The 21,532-nt window shown below is 52.9% G+C and overlaps 3 protein-coding genes across 4 annotated transcripts; 1 reads left to right on the top strand and 2 right to left on the bottom strand.

The window, feature by feature from the left end:
• Positions 1-618: 618 nt before the first annotated feature.
• On the bottom strand, positions 619-1,775 carry LOC105471531 (diazepam-binding inhibitor-like 5). 2 transcript variants are annotated; one of them, XM_011724037.2, is made up of 2 exons: positions 1,678-1,775; positions 619-1,349 (listed from the first exon to the last, which is right to left on the bottom strand). In XM_011724037.2, exon 2 carries the CDS (start codon positions 1,159-1,161, stop codon positions 721-723), a length of 441 nt encoding a protein of 146 aa, XP_011722339.1. In that variant the 5' UTR covers positions 1,162-1,349; positions 1,678-1,775; the 3' UTR covers positions 619-720. The 2 variants fall into 2 exon arrangements, with proteins under 2 accessions (XP_011722339.1, XP_070938178.1); XM_071082077.1 differs by having other exon boundaries at positions 619-1,193; positions 1,678-1,743.
• A 15-nt stretch (positions 1,776-1,790) lies between these two features.
• LOC105471526 (gem nuclear organelle associated protein 4) lies at positions 1,791-8,666 on the top strand. Its single transcript, XM_011724026.2, has 2 exons — positions 1,791-1,919; positions 5,250-8,666. Exons 1-2 carry the CDS (start codon positions 1,910-1,912, stop codon positions 8,414-8,416), a joined length of 3,177 nt encoding a protein of 1,058 aa, XP_011722328.1. The 5' UTR covers positions 1,791-1,909; the 3' UTR covers positions 8,417-8,666.
• Positions 8,667-11,196: 2,530 nt separating this feature from the next.
• TLCD3A (TLC domain containing 3A) lies at positions 11,197-20,714 on the bottom strand. The gene is made up of 5 exons (XM_071082076.1): positions 20,524-20,714; positions 20,112-20,195; positions 15,350-15,551; positions 12,773-12,868; positions 11,197-12,264 (listed from the first exon to the last, which is right to left on the bottom strand). Exons 1-5 carry the CDS (start codon positions 20,643-20,645, stop codon positions 11,995-11,997), a joined length of 774 nt encoding a protein of 257 aa, XP_070938177.1. The 5' UTR covers positions 20,646-20,714; the 3' UTR covers positions 11,197-11,994.
• Between the last annotated feature and the right edge of the window lie 818 nt (positions 20,715-21,532).

The following is a 21,532-nucleotide window of genomic DNA, read 5'->3' as shown; positions in this document are numbered from 1 at the left end:
GGCTGTGTTGTGCTCTTGCAGCAAATCTCACATAGACATCCATATGCATATTGTCCCACCAACATCCCCTAAGCAGAAACCAGGGTTAAGTACGAACAGTCCCGAGAACATTTGGGTTGCCCGGCCTTAGGTGAGCCTTTCTGGGGCTGGGATTTTGACAGCATCTGCTCCATTGTTTCTCAGCTGCTGTGTTCTGACCCATCAATTGTTTCACCGCACTATCATCACGGAAAGCTTGGTCTCCCTCAAAACATGAACTTGGTAGGCCCTGTGTTCCAGTGGGGGCTTTTGGACTTTAGTGTTTAGGACAGAGTCCCGCTCCCCTCTGTGGTGTTGGGGTATTAGTGAATCCGTCTTGAAGAGAAAAGGGGCTGGGGCCTCAGCCTCCCAAGAGGCCGTCACTGGAGAATGGTCTCCTGCCCTCAGATCTTGGGCGTTTCCACAGCACACTGTGCCCCTCTCTCCTGCCAAATACCTACATACGCTCTTGTAATAGGAGGGCTGGGAACTCCACCCAAAACCATACAAAAAGCCAGTCTGTGTATTTGGACGCCTCCCCAGCACTCAGTCACCGAGTTCCTCCAGTTCCTCTGTTCCAACAGCAGTCGGTCACTCTCACGCAGTTTAAGTGATTTATTGATGTCTCGGCTAAGCTTGCGACAGTTTCAGGACGTTTCAGCCATCAAGGTCTAAGAAGCCCTTTCCATTCCCGAGGAGCCCTCAGCCAGCCTCCTCCTCCTTCACCTCCTCACTCTGGCCGCGTAGCCCCTCATGGCGTCCATCTTGGACACCCCTTTGTTCGCGCTCCATGCCGCCCACTTCCTTCTTCAGCTCCTCACTCTGGCCGCCTAGCTCCTCACGGCGTCCATCTTGGACACCCCTTTGTTCGCGCTCCCTGCCCCCCACTTCCTTCTTCTTCAGCTCCTCCACTTTGGCCGCGTAGCTCCTCATGGCGTCCATCTTGGACACCCCTTTGTTCGCGCTCCAAGCCTCCCACTTGGCCCTGGCCTTCACGTCTGAGGCCGGAGGGGCGGGGATGCCGCAGTCGCCCTGGGTGGCCTGTTTGTAGAGGCCGTAGATCAGCAGCTTCTCCGGATCGCTCACAGGACCCTTCAGCTGCTTGAGGGCCGCGCGCGCCAGCTCGAACTCCACTTGGCACATGAGGGGGTGGAGGCGGTGCCTGGTGCTCGAAGCTGGAGGTGGAGAGTTGGCATGGCGGTTACTACTCGATCTCAGGGGGGAACGCAGGCAGGCACACGATGTTTGTGTTTCCTCAAGCACAGGCTGCAAGCTCGGGGTCCCGCGTACTGGCGCCACCCCACCACGTTTGGGCTCACACGGTGCATTTTCTGGGGAGGAACAGCCGTCAAAAGCGTCTAGGATCCGGCCGCTGCTGTCTGAAGGGGGCGGCGCCGCGCGGCAGGAGCGCGTTGAGGGACTGTGTGGGGGGCGGACGGGACGCGTGGGAGTGCAAGCCTCGCGCGGTGCGGCCGCGCTGGGTAGTGGGCGGCCCGCGGGAGGCGCTCGGTGGCGGTGAGCTGTGTGCGGGGCACGCCCGGGGTTACCGGGTGAGGGTGAATGCGGGGCCGGGGACTCGCGAGCCGGACCCGCTGAGACCCCGGAAGCGGGCCCGGGCAGGGGACGGTGCGGAAGGGTCTGGGGAGCGACGCCTGGTACCTGAGGGTGGGTGGGAGGCCTCTGCCGGAGGGCGGCGCTGTGCGCTTGGCGCGCTCGTTCGTGAGGACTGCGCGTGCGCAGGGGAGACTGTGGGCGGGGCGGGGTTGTGGGCGGGGCCTGAGCGCCGCCGCCGTGGCGCCTGCGCCGTCCATTGTGCTGTGCGTCCCGCGCCGCGTTCGCGTTCTCGGAGTAGAGGGGGCGTTAGCCCCGCTCGGCCGCCGGCGTCGCCGCCATGGACCTAGGTGGGTGTCGCGTCTCCTCAGCCCCGGGCTGCGTCCCGCGATGCGCCACCGGGACGGTGCCGCCCCGTCGCGTCTCCTCCTGCCGCGCACGCTCGCTTGGGCCCGGGCCAAAGCGTCCACCACGTCGGGGCGGGTCTGGGGGTCCCCGGGTGGCCTTGACGGGGGTGGTCCGGGTCCCGCTGCGCGTTGGGCCGTGTCTTGCCCACTCCGCGGGAAAACACCGAGCAGACGTAAAGTGAGAGCCCCTGGAAACGCCCGGGGCCCGGGGCTAGCGCACGTGCTTTGAGAAACGGGCTTTCTCCGAGCACCCCCGGGTGCCCCGGCGGCCTCATTTCCTGAACGGCAACTGCGTTCTTGAGCAAGCGTCTTACGCTCCAAGTGTCTTACGCTCATCAGGTTTCCTCATCGACAGAGCTGGGGGAATGGCAGTGTGTCTCCCCACTGAGTGTTGGGCGACTTTTCATGGAGATCGCCGAGGTACAGTGTCCCGTGCAGGGCTGCGCGGGTCACACCGCGGTTGGGGCGGCTGTGTTCCTGAGGTGTCACTTTCTGAACCTGCGTGCGTCCTGATTCAGAATCTTGCAAGGTCTGGGAGGGGGGAACCCTGGAACTAGGAGCTCCCTGCTAAGCCTCGACACAGGCTGCTAAGACCAGGAGGCTGTTCTGGGAGAGCTGGGGGTGAGGCACCCCGAGATGTGTCAGCAGTAGTAGGCTGGGGGGAAATGGTCTGTTCCCCGCCCCCAGAGAGCTCTTCAGGAGCGGTATGGCAGAGCTCTTAGGGCTTGGAGCCCCTTAGCCGTAATTGCTTCCCAGCCCCACCACATTCAGGCGGGGGCACCCTCAGCAAATCGTTTCTGCGCCTCAGTGTCTTCTTCTCTAAAACGGGAATAATAGTCCTCAAAAGGTGGTTGTGAATCGAAGAGATCTTACATGTGCACCACCTAGCACCGTGCCTGGCATGGAGTAGGCGCATAATAAACCTTAGAAGCGGGCTCTGGTAAGCACTAGTTAACCATCCGTGATGAAGCACCGGAGTGTTTTCCAGCTAGTAACTGACTTACTACTTCAAACTGTGGGTACTTACTGCGCCTGGAAGGCAGGTGTTGAGGGCCAAACATCTGCTCAGCTAATCCAATAATGCAATAAAATAAAATTTACAGCGTCAGGAGGGACCATATTTTGGGACCCTGTGAGAGCCTCCTGAGCCAGAAAGAAGGGCCGTAACCCCCAGAGAGGTCCCCTCTGCAGTCTGACCTTCCCTGGGAGTCAGACTCAGCCACTGTGAGCTGAGATGGATTGCCTCCACAAGTGGGTTACATAGTGCTGAACCCTTGTCCTGCTGCTGCTCTCATAAATGGTGGGAAGGGTAAGATGGTCCTTAGTTTCCTGGAGTCAGTGTTTTCTCTGCTGGTGTCTGGCCTGGGAAAATGGGGAATATGAGCTCTCGTGGGCATGAGAGACTGAGGAGGGAGTAGCATCTCTCAATCCTAGGAGAGGGGAGAGGCCTCAGGAATGAGGAATAGGAAGCAGTATTTGTACCCTCGTTTTAGTTTCTAGGCCAAAGGAAACATGCCTGATAAAGGCCTACATCCTTTGATGTTTCTGAGCTGGGGGAGGCAAAGAATAGTGACAAGATTCTGGTCCTGCCAACTATGAAAAGGTTTGGGGAAACCAACATTTACTGAGTACCTAACTAGACTCTGTAACCCGATTCTTATTGTAGCTGTATTTATCTATCATAGCGTCCTGGGGAGATGGGGTCAGGAGATAGCAATACCAACCCACTAGAAAGGGCTTGACTGGTATGTATCACATGATCCTCAAAGTTATAACATGAAGTCTGTATTATCCCCACATATGCAGAAGGAAGGCTTGGAGAAGCAACTTGACCAAGATCACATCCTTTTTTTTTTTTTTTTTTTTTGGAGATGGAGGGAGGGTCTCATTATGTTACCCCAGCTAGTCTTGAACTCCTGGCCTCAGGGATCCACCTGCCTCAGCCCCGCCAAGTAGCTGGGATTACAAGTGCTAGCCACTGCACGTGGCCAGAATCACATTGTTTTTAAATGGCTGAGCTAGGATTTAAACCCATGTCTGATTAAACATCCCAAGATGCTTTCCATGGTAAGTCTGTGTCAATCGTTAGTTCCCTGAAGGAAGGCTTAATCTAGCACAGTATTTTCTGTATCTACTCCCTGGTTTCTCCCACAGAGCAGGGCCATGAGTAGCTTGTTTTTGACCAGAAGGAGCTGTGGGGTGGACTGTTTCCCTGAAAGGTAGAAGAATGTTTGAGGCCTGTTCCCAAGGCAAGGTTGTAAAGGGTGAAGGCAGGGCTTGTCTGATTCCTTCTGTGCCCATTACTCCATGGCTGTGTGATTGCTCTGTGCCCATTACCCTGTGGCTGTGTGATTGCTCTGTGCCCATTACCCTGTGGCTGTGTGATTGCTCTGTGCCCATTACTCTGTGGCTGTGTGATTGCTGTGTGCCCGTGGCTGTCTGATTGCTTGTGTGCCCGTTACCCTGTGGCTGTGTGATTGCTTCTGTGCCCGTTACCCTGTGGCTGTGTGATTGCTCTGTGCCCTTTACCCTGTGGCTGTATGACTGCTTCTGTGCCCATTACCCTGTGGCTGTGTGATTGCTTCTGTGCCCATTACCCTGTGGCTGTGTGATTGCTTCTGTGCCCATTACCCTGTGACTGTGTGATTGCTTGTGTGCCCATTACCCTGTGGCTATGCCCCCTTCATCTGTCATGAGAAGCTCAGCTGTCATGTCCTATGGTACATGCTCAGTGGCCCCTGTAGTTTGCCTTCCTGCTATTTCTAAACCCCTCTCCCCACATCCTCTGCTGGCCCACCCTTTGCTGGAGGGTCTGGCCTCAGCAGCCCAGCTTTTTCTTTTCACACACTTTTCCTGAAGGATCTCATTCACGTCTTGGTTCCAGTGATCCCTCTGGGCAGATAACTCTCAGAATCACATTTCCCAGCTGACTTCCCTCCTGAACTTCCACCCAGCATTTCCATTGCTGGAGGACGTCTGTACCTCGATAACCAAAGCTGAACTCATCTTTCCTCACACCTGTTCTGATTCTCCAGCATTCCCTATATGTGACGCCACCCGGTTCCCAGGCTGGAGAGCTCGGAAGCCATTCTGGATTCCTCGGCCAGGTCCTTCTGACTCCAGCTCTGCAGTGGCTCTTGTAGCCATCCCTTCTCCCCTTCCGCTGATGTCATTTAAAACCCTTGTCATCTCTAACCATGACCACCTACTAACAGCAGTGGCCATCTGGAAACATTTTCACTACACTGTCTTATTTGGCTTGTCTACGTGCAGGGCCCTTGAACATCTGTGAAGAAATGACTATTCTGCATGGAGGCTTCTTGCTGGCCGAGCAGCTGTTCCGCCCCAAGGCACTGGCAGAATTGACAAAGTCTGACTGGGAACGTGTTGGACGCCCCATCGTGGAGGCCTTAAGGGAGATCTCCTCGGCCGCAGCACACTCCCAGCCCTTTGCCTGGAAGAAGAAAGCCCTGATTATCATCTGGGCCAAGGTTCTGCAGCCGCACCCTGTGACCCCCTCCGACACGGAGACACGGTGGCAGGAAGACCTGTTCTTCTCGGTGGGCAACATGATCCCCACCATCAACCACACTGTCCTCTTTGAGCTGCTCAAATCCCTGGAAGCTTCTGGACTCTTTATCCAGCTCCTGATGGCCCTGCCCACCACCATCCGCCATGCAGAACTAGAGCGCTTTCTGGAGCACGTGACCGTTGACACTTCTTCTGAAGACGTGGCCTTCTTCCTGGACGTCTGGTGGGAGATGATGAAGCACAAGGGTCACCCGCAGGACCCCCTGCTCTCCCAGTTTAGTTCAATGGCCCATAAGTACCTGCCTGCCTTAGATGAGTTTCCCCATCCTCCAAAGAGGCTTAGGTCAGACCCAGACGTGTGCCCCACCATGCCCCTGTTGTCCATGCTGCTCCGCGGGCTGACGCAGATCCAAAGTCAGATCCTGGGCCCGGGGAGAAGGTGCTGTGCGCTGGCCAACCTGGCTGACATGCTGACCGTGTTTGCGCTGATGGAGGACGACCCCCAGGAGGTGTCTGCAACCATGTATCTGGACAAACTGGCCACCGTGATCTCCGTGTGGAACTCGGACACCCAGAACCCCTACCACCAGCAGGCGCTGGCAGAGAAGGTGAAGGAGGCAGAACGGGATGTCAGCCTGACCTCACTGGCCAAACTCCCCAGTGAAACCATTTTCGTGGGCTGCGAGTTCCTGCACCGCCTGCTGCGGGAGTGGGGGGAGGAGCTGCAGGCCGTGCTCCGAAGCAGCCAGGGGACAAGTTATGACAGCTACAGGCTATGCGACAGTCTAACTTCCTTCAGCCAGAACGCAACGCTCTACCTGAACCGCACCAGCCTGTCCAAGGAGGAGAGGCAGGTGGTCTCTGAGCTGGCGGAGTGTGTCAGGGACTTCCTGAGGAAAACGAGCACGGTGCTGAAGAACAGGGCCTTGGAGGACATCACAGCTTCCATTGCCATGGCCGTCATCCAGCAGAAGATGGACCGTCATATGGAAGTGTGCCACATTTTTGCTTCTGAGAAGAAGTGGGCCTTCTCAGAGGAGTGGGTAGCCTGCCTGGGGAGTAACAGGGCCCTCTTCCGAGAGCCAGACTTGGTGTTGAGGCTGCTGGAAACAGTGATAGACGTCAGCACAACTGACAGGGCCGTCCCCGAGTCTCAGATCCGGCAGGTGATCCACCTGGTCCTGGAATGTTACGCAGACCTCTCCCTGCCAGATAAAAATAAAGTCCTTGCAGGTATCCTGCATTCCTGGGGGCGAAAGGGCCTCTCTGAAAAGTTGCTGGCTTATGTGGAAGGTTTTCAGGAAGACCTCAATACGACTTTTAACCAGCTCACTCAGAGTGCCTCCGAACAGGGCTTGGCGAAAGCTGTGGCCTCCGTGGCCCGCCTGATCATAGTGCACCCGGAAGTCACGGTGAAGAAAATGTGCAGCCTGGCTGTGGTCAATCTTGGCGCCCACAAGTTCCTGGCCCAGATTCTCACTGCCTTCCCTGCCCTTCGGTTCGTGGAAGAGCAGAGTCCCAATTCATCTGCCACGTTCATGGTGTCATGCCTCAAAGAAACCGTCTGGATGAAGTTCTCTACACCCAAGGAAGAAAAGCAATTTTTAGAGCTCCTGAACTGCCTGATGCATCCCGTGAAGCCCCAGGGGATTCCAGTAGCTGCTCTTCTTGAGCCAGAGGAGGTGCTGAGGGAGTTTGTCCTGCCTTTCTTGAGGTTAGATGTTGAAGAAGTAGACCTCAGTCTGAAGATCTTCATCCAGACTCTAGAAGCAGACACGTGCCGAGAGGAGTACTGGCTCCAGACCTGCTCCCCGTTTCCACTCCTCTTCAGCTTGTGCCAGCTCTTGGATGGCTTCAGCAAATACTGGCAGCTCCCCAAGGAGAAGCGGTGCCTCTCTTTGGATAGGAAGGATCTGGCAATCCATATCCTGGAGCTCCTGTGTGAAATCGTATCAGCCAATGCCGAGACCTTCTCCCCGGACGCCTGGGTGAAGTCCCTGTCCTGGCTCCACCGCAAGTTAGAACAGCTGGACTGGACTGTGGGCCTGAGGCTGAAGAACTTCTTTGAGGGGCACTTCAAGTGTGAAGTGCCAGCCACACTTTTTGAGATCTGTAAGCTTTCGGAAGATGAGTGGACCTCCCAGGCCCACTCAGGCTACGGAGCCGGCACGGGGCTCCTGGCCTGGATGGAGTGCTGCTGTGTCTCCAGTGGCATCTCAGAGAGGATGCTGTCTCTCTTGGTGGTGGACGTGGGCAATCCTGAGGAGGTCAGACTGTTCAGCAAAGGCTTTCTGGTGGCCCTGGTACAAGTCATGCCTTGGTGCAGCCCTCAGGAGTGGCAGCGCCTTCACCAGCTGACCAGGAGACTGCTGGAGAAGCAGCTTCTCCATGTCCCGTATAGCCTGGAATATATTCAGTTTGTTCCCCTGCTCAACCTGAAGCCGTTTGCCCAGGAGCTGCAACTCTCCGTACTCTTCCTGAGGACTTTCCAGTTTCTCTGCAGCCAGAGCTGTCATAATTGGCTTCCTCTGGAGGGCTGGAACCATGTGGTCAAACTCCTCTGTGGCAGTCTGACCCGCCTGCTGGACTCAGTCAGGCTGATACAGTCAGCTGGCCCTTGGGCCCAAGGACCAGAGCAGGACCTGACCCAGGAAGCCCTGTTCGTTTACACCCAGGTGTTCTGCCATGCTCTGCATATCATGGCCATGCTCCACCCGGAGGTCTGTGAGCCACTCTACGTTTTAGCCTTGGAAACCCTCACCTGCTATGAGACTCTGAGCAAGACCAACCCTTCTGTCAGCTCCTTGCTCCAGAGGGCGCACGAGCAGCGCTTCTTAAAGTCCATTGCTGAGGGCATCAGCCCGGAAGAACGGCGCCAAACCCTGTTGCAGAAGATGAACAGCTTCTGACCTGCGAGGGGAGCTGGGCCCCAACATGGCGGGTCTGCAGAAGATCAATAGCTTCTCACCTGCACAGGGGGAGCAGAAAATCTGGGCCTCAACATGGCGGGTCTGCAGAGGCCAGACTCGAGCAGCCTGGACTTGACGGTTACGTGAAACTGTCCCCAAAAAGTCATGGCAATAATGGTGTACAGAAAATAGTTTGTTGGGTATTTATAACGTACAAACTATCATAAAAATTCTCCTCTTTTGCATCTCACTTTGTCTCTTCTAAGTCGGCCTCAGCAATAGCCCAGGATTAAGTATGCTCTGAAATTGGGTTTAGTGTCTTCAAGATCAAATGCAGCCAGGAGGAACATGTTCATAACTGGACTTTTCCATGCTAGATTTTGGCAAATAAGCCCAAAGTTGAAACCATGTGAGTGGAAAAAGCAGTACAGGGTACGTATAACCTCCTTCAAGAGTTCTTTCGTCTTTTAATGTTTTTTCTTGAGGTATCTTGGAAAAGACAGCAGCTTGGAAAATAATCCAGTCCAGCCCTGGTTCTGCCTCTGGCCATGAGATTGCTGTGCCCGAGAGGCCTGCACAATTCTAAAGTGAGAGGATTGGAGGACCAAGATAAACTCAGCAGCGAGGGGCTAGGTTAATGACCTCAAGAAAATGGGTCCCCTCTGAATTGAGGAGTGTGTACAGTCTGTTGCTCAGGCTGGCTTTGAACCCCTGGCCTCAAGTGATCTCCCACCTCAGCCTCCTGAGTAGCTGGGACAATAAGCACTCCCACTCACCTCCCATACAGTCTTTTTTTTATATATCTCTTTTTTTTTTTTTTTTTTTTGAGACGGAGTTTCGCTGTGTCGCCCAGGCTGGAGTGCAGTGGCCGGATCTCAGCTCACTGCAAGCTCTGCCTCCCGGGTTTTTACGCCATTCTCCTGCCTCAGCCTCCCGAGTAGCCGGGACTACAGGCGCCCGCCACCTCGCCCGGCTAGTTTTTTGTATTTTTTAGTAGAGACAGGGTTTCACCGTGTTAGCCAGGATGGTCTCGAACTCCTGACCTCGTGATCCGCCCGTCTCGGCCTCCCAAAGTGCTGGGATTACAGGCTTGAGCCACCGCGCCCGGCCAAGTCTTGACTCCATCTATTCAGTCACCCGCAAAGGGGCTACTGTGAAGACGAGACCTGGCAAACCCAGCGGAGATGTGCTGAATGGATGAGTCACATTAGCTTCTGCCTTAGGAGGGGCTGTCGAAGTTTGGATGAATGAATGGTTTGGATAAGGGAATGACGTGTGCAGGAATGTAAAAAATGAGTTTGGGCCGGGTGCGTTGGCTCACACCTGTAATCCCAACACTGGGAGGCTGAGGTGGGAGGATCACTTGAGACCAGCCAACATATGAAGGCCCTGTCTCTTCAAAAAAAAAAACAAAAACAAAAATTAGCTGGGTGTGGTGACACACAACTGTAGTCCCAGCTTCTCAGGAGGCTAAAGCAGGAGGATCACTTGATCCTGGGAGGTAGAGGCTGCAGTAAGCTGAGATCACACCACTGCATGCCAGCCTTGGTGACAGAGTGAGACCCTGTCTCAAAAAAAAAAAAAAATTGAGAGTGGGCTAGACATGGTCACTCACACCTATAATAATCCCAGTGTTTTGGGAGGCTGAGGCCCGAGGATCACTTGCCAGGAGCTTGAGACCAGCCTGGGCAACCAAGATAACCTGTCTCTACAAAAAGAAAAAAAAAAAAATGAGTTTAAGGTGTTTGAGGTATGAGGAAACAGAATTGGCTAGGGAAATTTTTATTGTGTGAGATGAACAGGGGGAAAAGAGTATGTCCCATCACTACCTTCATATCCACACCCTCCTTCCCAGTGGGGCATCACTCAGGTTCTCTCCTCAGGTAAAGTAGGCTTGGCTCCTTGACCAATAATCGGGCTTCCACTCTCCCAATTCTTAGGAAGAAAGGGTCTCAAGTTACATGTGACCACTATACGCTTGAACTCTGGGAACCTTCAGTGTATTATTGGGACCATGAACCACACAAATAGGTTTGCGTAAGGTGTGAGCTAGACCTTTCTGGAGGCTGACAGCACTCACAACACACCCCTCTGCTAGTTACATGGACATAGACATGGAGCTACAGCACACAGCAGCCGGTCAGGTTGGGTCACAGGATGATTCTTACAGGAAACTGATATCGATGTATTTCACAAATGAGAATAAGTTGGGAATGTTAGTGCAATTTAATCACCATAAGGGTGACTTAAAGATACACTGATAGTTTAAAAAACAAAAAAAAGACAATTAAAAAATAAGCGTTTTGTTCTTTAAATGGCACCCATTAAAGACTAAACAGTCAAAATGAGACAGATCATTCAGTCCTTTAGACATTCACAACTAATTAAAAGGCACTTTAAAAATCCACTTTTTAAACTACCACTTGAGAACACATGGTAGCACAGTCTCAAACCCATCCTAGTTGATAGGGAATGATGAGTGTTGGCACCAGAAAATCCTGCTTGCAGAAGGGGGTGCAGGTGTCGGTCCACAGGACAGCCTCTGGCCAGGCTGGCTGCCCTCTCGCTCTGCAGCCTTCTGTGGCTAAATGGCAGGACACTCACACAGGAATGGGCCTTGGACCACAAGCTCTGGCGTATCAGGAGGCTGAGTACTCAAGTATTCTGCAGTCTAGATGACACATTTTGTGGTTTGGAGTACAGAAGTTGGTTTTCACATCACATGAAAAGGACGGTGTCATAGAGTGGGGTTACCCAGTAAACATCTACCAGAGCCTTCATTTCATGTTGCCCGTGTAGTTTTTATGAGCATGTCCTCTGCATGTGGATATGGGGAAAGCTGGGCATGAAGGAGTGTGTTAAAAAGAACAGTATCTGTGACTGACTGCAGTAAGCTCACAAGTTTGACACTGTCAGACTTACCAAGTCAGCTTGCAAAGGTTGTGCTGGCCTTTTGGCCACACTATCTACTCAGGCTCCCATCCTTGCCTCCTGCCTGCCCCCACCCCCAGCCCCACCCGTGAGACTTCTGATTGGAAGTCGGTCAACTCTGACCCATGGATGAGAGGATGATGCAAAGAACCAATGGGTTATCTAGTAAACGATCAAAAACTACCTACCCACAGTGATTGTCCCAGGCCAATGTCACAAGAAGACATTACTTGCTTCTGTGGGCCCAGTGCCGTGGGTACTGCCCTGAGTGGTTGGAAAGGTAGGTAGCTGCCGATATAGGGACAGGCAGATGCGCAGACGCTTATCACCCTGGTCCACCGATCACACCCCATGCTTCCACCTCCCAGAGCTCTTGAGATAAGACCCAAAGGATCCTTGGGCTTGCATTAAAACCACTTTGCTGTCCGTGGAGGTCTGACAGGACTCAATAGTTGTTACTACAAAAGTGCTTTTGCAAATAGGGCAAGTTAGAAGAAGGAGGTAATACGAATATTCTTTAGAAAAACTCAAATCCATCTGCTTATCAGTACCCAAAAGTCTGAGGCCACCCAGGGCACAATTCGGTCCATGGAATGCTGAGTGGAGGAGGCAGCTGGTGTGAGGCTGCGCCCGACTCCCAGGAGCATTTAGCCATCCTTTTTGGCTTGGGGAGTGTCAAAGAGCCGGACTGCCTTCCTGCACAGCAGACAGAACCAGTAGAGCTGAGGAGCTATGAGGAAGGCATTGGCCATGTTGCAGTAGAAGGGGATGCTGAAGGGTACTTGGAGCAGGCTTAGTCCCTGCTGGCGGCCATAGGACCAGTACATGAAGGGGAAGAGAAGGATCCGACAGCAAAAGAAGGTGGCCAGTGTGAGGATTCCATTCACCTTGTACAGAAGGGTGTGCTGCTGCTTTAGCTGCAAAAGAAGAGGAAGGAAAAAGGTAAGGTCCCTAAGAAGCTGGGCATCAGGGAGCGACTGGTCCAAGTCCCACCACAGTGAAAGCCATGCAGGTGCAGGTGCTCATCAAGACCTCGGCTGTCAGATTCCCTGGCGCCCAGATGTTTGTCTAGTTTTCTAACACTTGGAGAAGACATTCTTGAACACTATCATACTGATATGTACAGATAACCTCATTTTCCCCAATAGTGATGTTGAATTTGACCCAGGCCACCCAGCTAACAGGAGTATAGAAACCATGGATTGAAGTATGTGACCAGGGAAAAGATAGAATGAACTGTATCAAACTTAGATCAAACCTACAATTTCATCCCCATTGGCTGAGATGACCAGCCGACCTGTAAGGCTGTTGAAGGATCTCCCATCCCACTCTTCCTGGCATTAGGGATTTCTCCACACCTACCATCTCTGAAGGAAAAGCAGAATCCACTCCCTCCCACACTCCTGCCATTTCATTCATACATGCCTGAATCAGAACCCTGCCCAGTGACACAAATGGAGTGCTCAGTTCTGCCATGAAGATGCAGCCAACAAAGAAATCCCCGAGGTCTCCCCGAAGGCTCTGCAGATGACAAAACGAAAAGGGGAAGTAAGTGGAGGTTAAGAAACCACCAGAAGGAAAATTCCAGCGGGGGCTATTGAAAAGGGTAACCGTGAAGGGCAAGGGCAGACCCAGTTACTGTCCCGCGGCTTCCGTGGCACCAGCACTTTGATGGTCCAAGCCCTAGGATCCAGAGGCAAATTCAGACAGGATGATGGCATCACACACCAAGCTCTGAATTTTGATGACAGCCGGAAGGAACGCTGCAGCCTACTTTTGTGTATCGAACTGAGTCATGCCAAGACACTCAGCCTGTTCGGTTCAACAAAATGTGCCAGGTCCTGGGCTAGATGTTAGGGTCTGAAAGCACCCTAGATGTTCTGGTTCCTAGATGGTAGGTCCCAGAGACTTCTTAAAGAATTTAGTGCACGTTACCTCTTTCTTTTTATGTATTTGTTTGTTTGTTTATTTTTGAGACAGAGTTTTGCTCTTGTTGCCCAGGCTGGAGTGCAATGGTATGATCTCAGCTCACTGCAACCTCTGCCTCCTGGGTTCAAATGATTCTCCCACTTCAGCCTCCTGAGTACTTGGAACTACAGATGCACATCATCATGCCCGGCTAATTTTTGTATTTTTAGTAGAGATGGGGTTTCACCATGTTGGCCAGGCTGGTCTCAAACTTCTGACTGGGATTACAGGCGTGAGCCACCTCGCCCAGCCTCCTTTTTCAAGAAAGCAATAAGCATGGTAAAATATCAGCTCTGCCACTTAGTACCACTGAGTGATATAAGAATACTCTTAGAGCCCCCATTTCTTCATCTATAGCTAATAGTTTCTAATATTTAGCAAGCTATGAACTTTTAAATCACATGCCTGGCAGGGTGCAGTGGCTCATGCCTATAATCCCAGCACTTTGGGAGACCGAGATGGGAGGATCCCTTGAGCCCAGGAGTTCCAGATCAGCCCGGGCATCATAAGGAGACCCCATCTCTTTATTTAAAAAATAATAAATAAATAAAACATGCCGGCCAGGAGTAGTTGCTCACGCCTGTAATCCCAGCCACTTTGGGAGGCTGAGGCGGGTGGATCACTTGAGGTCAGGAGTTCGAAACCAGCCTGACCAACATGGTGAAACCCTGTCTCTACTAAAACTAAAAAAATTAGCTAGGCATGGCGGCGTGCACCTGTAAACCCAGCTACTCAAAAGGCCGAGGCAGGAGAATCACTTGAACCCGGGAGGCAGAGGTTTCAGTGAGCCAAGATTGCACCATTGCAATCTTGCTCCAGCCTGGGCAACAAGAGCAAAATGCCATCTCAAAAAATGAATAAATAAATAAATGAATAAATAATAAAAAATAAAACGCATGCCTTCCCCCTGGCAGGCATTCAAGAACCAGGAGTTTCCCCTCAGCTTTCCCATTGCTTTTCCTTGTTGGGTGGGCTTTTATGGGGAAATGGATCTGGGGAGAAATTAGTAGGATATTTGTTTTGAGAATCTGTGTTTTGTGACGTCAGAATAATCCACACAGTGCTCTCTGGCACTGTTGTGTTGCTTTGTATTATATTTGTATTTTATGTCATTTTTATCTTGTATTGAACTAAGGATAGAACCTCTGACAAACACTAGGGCATCACAGAGGGCTGGGGGTTTGTTAAAAAGAATGCTGGGGCCAGGGGCAGTGGCTCATGCCTGTAATCCCAGCACTTTGGGAGGCCAAGGCAGGAGGATCAATTGAGTCCCCAGAGTTTGAGACCAGCCTGGGCAACATGGAGAAACCCCTACAGAAATTACAGGAATTAGCTGGACATGGTGGCGTGTGCCTGTGTTCTCAGCTACCTGGGAAGCAGAGGTACGAGGATCACTTGAGGCCAGTAGTTTGAGGCTACAGTGAGCTGTGATCGCACAACTGCACCCCACCCTGGGTGACAGAGTGAAACCCTGTCTCAGAAAAACAAAAAGGATGTTGATGTTGGTGAGGAGGATCACGAGCGTTTCACACATAATGGTGTTCCTCCACTGTTCACCTGGGGGAGGTGGCTGCTGAAGCAGCAGGCACAAGGAGAATGGGTGCCTATGAGTGGGAAAGAAAAGAGGGGCAATCCCGACTCCTAAGTAACGGTCAAGATGTCCAGCTCAGGCCAGGCGTGGTGGCTCATGCCTGTAATCCCAGAACTTTGGGAGGCTGAGGTGGGTGGATCATTTGAGGTTAGGAGTTTGAAACCAGCCTGGCCAATATGGCAAAACCCCATCTCTACTAAAAATACAAAAAGCCGGGCATGGTGGTGGGCACCTGTAATCCCAGCTACTCAGGAGGCTGAGGCAGGAGAATCACTTGAACCTGGGAGGTGGAGGTTGCAGTGAGCCGAGACAGTGCCACTGCACTCCAGCCTGGGCAACAGAGTGAGACTCCGTCTCAAAAATAAATAAATAAATAAATAAATAAATAAATAAAGACATCCAGCTCAACCCAGCTGCTGGTCTGCTGTCCTGGAAGGCCATACCTGTGCGACTGGCACAAGGACAAAGAGAATGACCGCATGATGTGTGATCATGAGGCGGTTTCGACTTAGGAAGTTTCGAAGCGTGAGGGAGGGCCCACGGTTCTGGTCTCTGGTTCGGCACCAATCACAGAGGTACATGGCGTATGAGTCATAGATCATGTATGGAATCAGAAACCACACATACTCCCGGGCAAGCCAGTGCCTGAAAGAAAGCATATGAATGGCCCGTGAAATCATTGTGGATATCCATTACGAAGGCTCACAGCCAAGCTTGGTGCTTGATCAGCTATTATTACTCCAAATACTTTACAGTGAAGATGTTGCAACTGATAAACACGGAGAGCAGACCACTTTCCGTTTCAGGGCTGATTCATGAGTGTCAAAGGCAAAAAGCAGGCATTCACTCAGCCCACCTGTTTAAGCAGCTTGCTGTCACTACTTGCCTGACTTAGCTACTAATTTGTAATACATGCTCTGGCATTTTGTGATAAAACTGATTTTGATATAGATAGATATACAAATAAATCAATAGCCCCCGCAAGAAGCTGGTTTGGAAAGTGTCCCAAATCACAAATCCAATATTTCTGGTTTAACTCCTTAGTTGCTCAACAGTTGGGGGTTTACTGACTTAAATCCTGGAACCTGTGAGTTTTGTGTCTGCATGTAACCCCACTCTACGGAGTTTCTGGGAGGCAACCCTGGCCATTTTCTTTACAATTCTAGAGCTAGCCGGGCGCGGTGGCTCAAACCTGTAATCCCAGCACTTTGGGAGGCTGAGGCGGGTGGATCACGAGGTCAGCAGTTCAAGACCCACCTGACCAACATGGTGAAACCCCGTCTCTACTAAAAATACAAAAATTAGCCAGGCATGGTGACACGCACCTGTAATCCCAGCTACTCAGGAGGCTGAGGCAGGAAAATCGCTTGAACCTGGGAGGCAGAGGTTGCAGTGAGCTGAGATCGTGCCCCTGCACTCTAGCCTGGGCAACAGAGTGAGACGCTGTCTCAAAAAACAAAACCAAAAAAAGCAGGTCTGGAAATAAGCCTGAAGCTCAAGGGCCACATTATGGCAGTTAGGTACCAGGAGAGAGGCTAGGTCAAAAGACAGTTTTCCCATTTACTTGTCCAAAGGGGCTGAATCATTATTTGCTGAATGGAAATAATAGTTGATCACTGTCCTAGAGCAGATTAGAAGGGAAGTCTCTACAATTCATACCACGTGGTTCCCAATGATAAAGAAGCATTCCACAGATGTTTTCTGTGAAGAAACATCTAAACGAAATCACGTACTATCCAAGGATTCCATTCACTTGGTCAGCGAATGTTTGATGCACATCCACGGGTTAGGTAGAAGATCATTCAGTTGTATGGTTCTCAAGCTACCTGAACATCAGAATCACCTGCAGTGCTTGTTAAGAGCTCCAGTCCCCAGAGATTCTAAATTGTAAGCCAAGGGCCCTCAAATCTGTATTAACTTTGTCTCTGATTTCGGACAGAGCCAGTCCACTGAACTGCAACATTGGAAATACAGTCCACAGAGGCACCATCTGAATTTCTGCTCGAGCAACTCCACACTTACCACAGCGTAAATAATGCATAAACAAATCAGGCAAGCAAGTAATGGCAAGTATGACACACTTGTAGGTGAATTTATTAGCCAGGCTCCTTTTTTGTTTGTTTGTTTTTTTGAGACAAAATCTCGCTCTGTTGCCCAGGCTGGATGTAGTGGCGCAATCTCAGCTCACTGCAACCTCCGACTTGCGGGTTCAAATGAGTAGTTGGGATTAGAGGCACCTGCCACCACATCCGGCTAGTTTCTTTTTTTTTTTTATTTTTAAGTAGAGATGGGGGATTCACCATGTTGGCTGGGCTGGTCTCAAGCTCCTGACGCCTCAGCCTCCCAAATTGTTGGGATTACAGGCATGAGCCACTGCACCTGACCTAGCCAGGTTCCATGTGACTAAAAAGATGCAGTACTTATTCCAGTGCCCATCTATGGTCTCAGGTGTTTTCTTGAAGCTGTTTCAAGTAAAATACCTACAAACAGCTACTAAAATTTTAGCTGAAATATAACTGGCCTCTCCCCTTGAAGGGAACCTAAGGTTTTCATATTTTCACCAATTCAGAGATGAGATCTGGAACTGTGACTCATGGGTAGACTCCTCTGAAGATTTATGAGCAAGAGATCTAGATTATAATCTTAACCACCACCAGCCTGTGATTTAACTTTCTTTGTAAAATGAAGATGATAATCCTTGTCTTTACCTGTCAAAGTTGCAGTGAAGATTACATAATTAAATGTGGGAAAGTCGGCCAGGCACCGTGGCTCATGCCAGTAATCCCAGCATTTTGGGAGGCCAAGGCGGGCGGATCATCTGAGATCAGGAGTTCGAGACCAGCCTGGCCAACATGGCTTTACTAAATATACAAAAATTAACCAGACATGGTGGCACATGCCTGTAATCCTAGCTACTCAGGAGGCTGAGGCAGGAGAATTGCTTGAACCTAGGAGGTGGAGTTTGCAGTGAACCAAGGGTGTGCCCCTGCACTCCAGCCTGAGTGACAGAGACTCCATCTCAATTAAAAAAAAAAAAAGCAGGGGAGGGGGAGTCCTTTTAAATGTTAAAAGGTACTATACAGGCTGGGCATGGTGGCTCACACCTATGATCCCTGCACTTTGGGAGGCCTAAGTGTGAGAACGGCTTGAACCCAGGAGTTCCAGACCAGCCTGGGTGACAGAGCGAGACCCCATCTAAAAACAACAAAGTACTATCTGAATTAAGTACTTAAATTGAGAAAACAACCTGGAGCTGTGACCTAGCCATTTTAGGGGTCTGAACCCCTTTAAGAATCTGACTAAATCCTTGGCCCCATACCACATTCTGCCTATAATTTGGGGGAATTTATAGATAACTCCTCCTATCTAATCACATTCTATATGAAGACATAAAATGAGAAGGCACATAATAGAAAAATATTTAGTGTATGGTATATGAACCCTGAAAGGGCTTTTCTGGCCGGGCGCAGTGGCTCACGCCTATAATCCCAACACTTTGGGCAGCCCAGGCAGGAGGATCTTTGGAGGCCAGGAGTTCAAGACCAGCCTGGGCAACATAGGGAGACCCCTGTCTACAAAAAAAAAAAAAAAAAAAAAAAAAGCCAGGCATAGTAGTGTGTACCTGTAGTCCAAGCTTGGGAGGCTAAGGAAAAAGGGTGGCTTGAACCCAGGAGTTCAAGACTACGGTCAGCTATGATCATGCCACTGCACCTCAGCCTGGGCAACAGAGACCCTGTCTCCACGGGAAAAAAATAAAAACGTGCTGGGTGTGGTGGCTCACGCCTGTAACCCCAGCACTTTGTGAGGGTGAGGCAGAAAAATGACTTGAGCCCAGGAGTTCAAGACCAGCCTGGGCAACATAGTGAGACCCTGTCTTTAAAAAAAAAAAAAAAAAAAAAGTTGAACCCAGCCACGCAAATATTAACCTCTGGTGTCTACAATCAACCTCACTTGGTCTATCTTCTCTTTGCATCTACTATTCATCACCAATAGCCAGTTTTGTTTTAAAAAGGCAGAAGAGGTGGCGCGCAGTGGTTCACGCCTGTAATCCCAGCACTGTGGGAGGCCGAGACAGCCGGATCACGAGGTCAGGAGATCGAGACCATCCTGGCTAACATGGTGAAACCCCGTCTGTACTAAAAATACAAAAAAATTAGCCGGGTGTGGCGGCGGGTGCCTGTAGTCCCAGCTACTCGGGAGGCTGAGGCAGGAGAATGGGGTGAACCTGGGAGGCGGAGCTTGCAGTGAGCCCAGATTGCGCCACTGCACTCCAGCCTGGGTGACAGAGTAAGACTCCGTCTCAAAAAAAAAAAAAGAAAAAGGCAGAAGAAAAGCACAAAAATCATGACAGCAGGATTGATCCCAAGTAAGACTGCAGGCTAGAATGAAACAGACGGCCTGCTCAGGCCCCTCGCAGTCCAGTCTCAGCAGATGAGAAGCAGGACTTGGCACAGCCCACAGGAGAGCAGGGCCTGGAAAGGCCGTTCAACTTTCCTGCACGTCCGACTGTGGTCCTTTAACTTGGGAGAAAGTGAGTGTGATTCTAGCAAGACCGGTGGGGGAAAAAAGAATTAAAATAAAAAAATAAAAGCACCACCATTGCCCAGGTCTAAATATTGTACAAAGCAGACTATTCTGGTCTTAATTTATGATTTGTTTCACTGGAACTGCAACTAGGTGCACATTTCCTGACCTGCCTGTGGACTGAGCTCTAACAGACATACCCGTGTTCTAAGCGCTGGGAGCCTCTCGATACCCTTTAGCAAATTTGCAGGAAAAACGAGAGCGGCGTTTGCATGGAAAGGGGAGGTGGGTTTGTTCCTGTCCATGGGGGGGCTCTGCTAACCACCCTGGACGTGTATTAGCCAATGATGCTTCAGAGTGGGAACCCAGTGAAACCAGCCACAAGAATCAGAAGCCATACTCCCAAGTCGCAAATGCTTCCACGCTTCTCTCTTTCGTGAAGGACCTGGATCCCTGGCCCACGCTGTCCGCTCACACCACCTGAAATCAGACTCCGCCTCTGTCGTCCTCTCTCATTTCCGCGGACTTTCTCCTAAGCTGGGGGTGCTCGAAGACTCCGGAGAGGAAGAAGGAGCCCATTGTGCAGCCAGCTTTTCCCATTAGTCAGCTATCTAAGCGCGCGTGTGAGAAAGAGCCACTGAAAGGTGACATTTGCAACAAGCCCCTGGCCCGGGCTCTTACCTGCCGGTGATCACGTCGTCGCAGGAGCGAATGATGACGATCCCCGAGCCGGTGGCCAGCACGGCGTGCACCGAGGAAACCAGCCTAGCGCGGGCGGAGAGGAAAACAGCGCGCGCTCAGTCCCGTCCGAGGACCGCCGAGAGCCCAGCCCAGCCCCTCGCCCTGACTCTCCCCCGCCGCCGGCAGACGTGGGGAGCGGGCTCCAGAGACTCACCGGCCACTCCCGCCCGCCCCGGCCCCGCTCCCGCCAGGGGAGGACGCGGAGGGGCTTCGGTAGCTCGGGCCGCCGCGCCCCGGAGGGAGCAGCCCCCCGGCTTCCTGCCGCCCCCCTTTTCCGCCCTGGGCCCCGCAGCCGGGCGGGGCGGGGCGGGCAGCGGCCCGGGCCTCGGGGGCGTCTCGGCGGCGCCGGTACCTGGTGCTGATCATCACGCAGTCGGTGCGGCTCCATCCGGGCCGGGAGCGGCGCAGCGCCCAGGTGCAGAGCGCGAAGAGCCCCGGGAAGAAGAGCGCGCCCCAGGCCAGCGTCAGCAGCATCGGGGCTGCGGGTCCGGCCGCCTCGCTGGCGCCGCGTGGCTGGGTTCGGCTCGGCGCGCCCCGGCCCGGCCGCGCGTTTCTACCCTCCGCCCCGTCCCCGTCCCGCCTCCGCCCGGCGCTGGCCCCGATCCCGCGGCGCGGCTCTGCGCGTGACCAGGCCTGGCGGCCGCGATAGGGCGGGGCGGGGTCTCTCGCTGTCCCTGGGCCCCGAGGGTTCCCCGGCGTCCCCGGCGGGCGGAGGCGGAGGCGGAGGCGGGGGCGGGACCGAGGCGGTGGCTCCGGCCGGGGCCGCGGCGCGCGCGAGTTCCGAGTCCGCCGCTCCCTCCCGAGCGGCCGCGGGGCCGAGGCGGAGGCGGGAAGGGCCGCGGCTCCCCGGCTTCTGTTCCGTCACCCGACGCGCCCCTCCCCGACCTGCTCTCCTGGCCGGCCCCGGGCGGAGGGGCGGGGTGGGCGCGCGGCCGAGGAAGCCAGGTAGGAGCCCCCGCCGGGGTGGGGCGAGCCCTCGGGAAAGGAGGGAGGGAGGCGGCCTCGTCCGCCAAGCCCTGGTGCTTCTCGGGGGGAGTCTTCAGGATGTGGCCTCTTCCCGTCCCGCCACGATTCCTTTCCCGGCCCCTCCAGCGGCCGCAGCTGCCCCGGGGGGTCTCAGAAAGCCGGAGGTCCAGGGCCTGCAGCCCCCTCTCCACCTGCACCAGGAGGCCGACTGCGGAGGCTGCGGCTTCTACTGCCCCTCGGCCGTGGATCTCTCCGGAGACACCATCCAGAGACTCAGTGGCTGTGCTGTTGTTCTCAACGTGTCATTTTTTAAAAGGATCGGGGCCGGGCGCGGTGGCTCACGCCTGTAACCCCAGCACTTGGAGAGGCTGAGGCAGGCGGATAACTTGACGTCA

This window comes from Macaca nemestrina, chromosome 17 (assembly GCF_043159975.1).
Source record: "Macaca nemestrina isolate mMacNem1 chromosome 17, mMacNem.hap1, whole genome shotgun sequence".
Classification (NCBI taxonomy): domain Eukaryota; kingdom Metazoa; phylum Chordata; class Mammalia; order Primates; family Cercopithecidae; genus Macaca; species Macaca nemestrina.
Note: the sequence above shows the minus strand (reverse complement) of the source record. Positions and strands in the feature narration are given on the sequence as shown.

Excerpts from the sequence above, each read along its gene's own strand:
- LOC105471531 (XM_011724037.2), bottom strand. The coding sequence starts at position 1,161 with ATGTGCCAAGTGGAGTTCGAGCTGGCGCGCGCGGCCCTCAAGCAGCTG.
- TLCD3A (XM_071082076.1), bottom strand. The coding sequence starts at position 20,645 with ATGCTGCTGACGCTGGCCTGGGGCGCGCTCTTCTTCCCGGGGCTCTTC. Across the intron at positions 20,196-20,523 it reads TGCGTGATGATCAGCACCAG|GCTGGTTTCCTCGGTGCACG; the intron begins GTACCGGCGCCG and ends CGCCCGCGCTAG. Across the intron at positions 15,552-20,111 it reads GACGACGTGATCACCGGCAG|GCACTGGCTTGCCCGGGAGT; the intron begins GTAAGAGCCCGG and ends GCTTTCTTTCAG.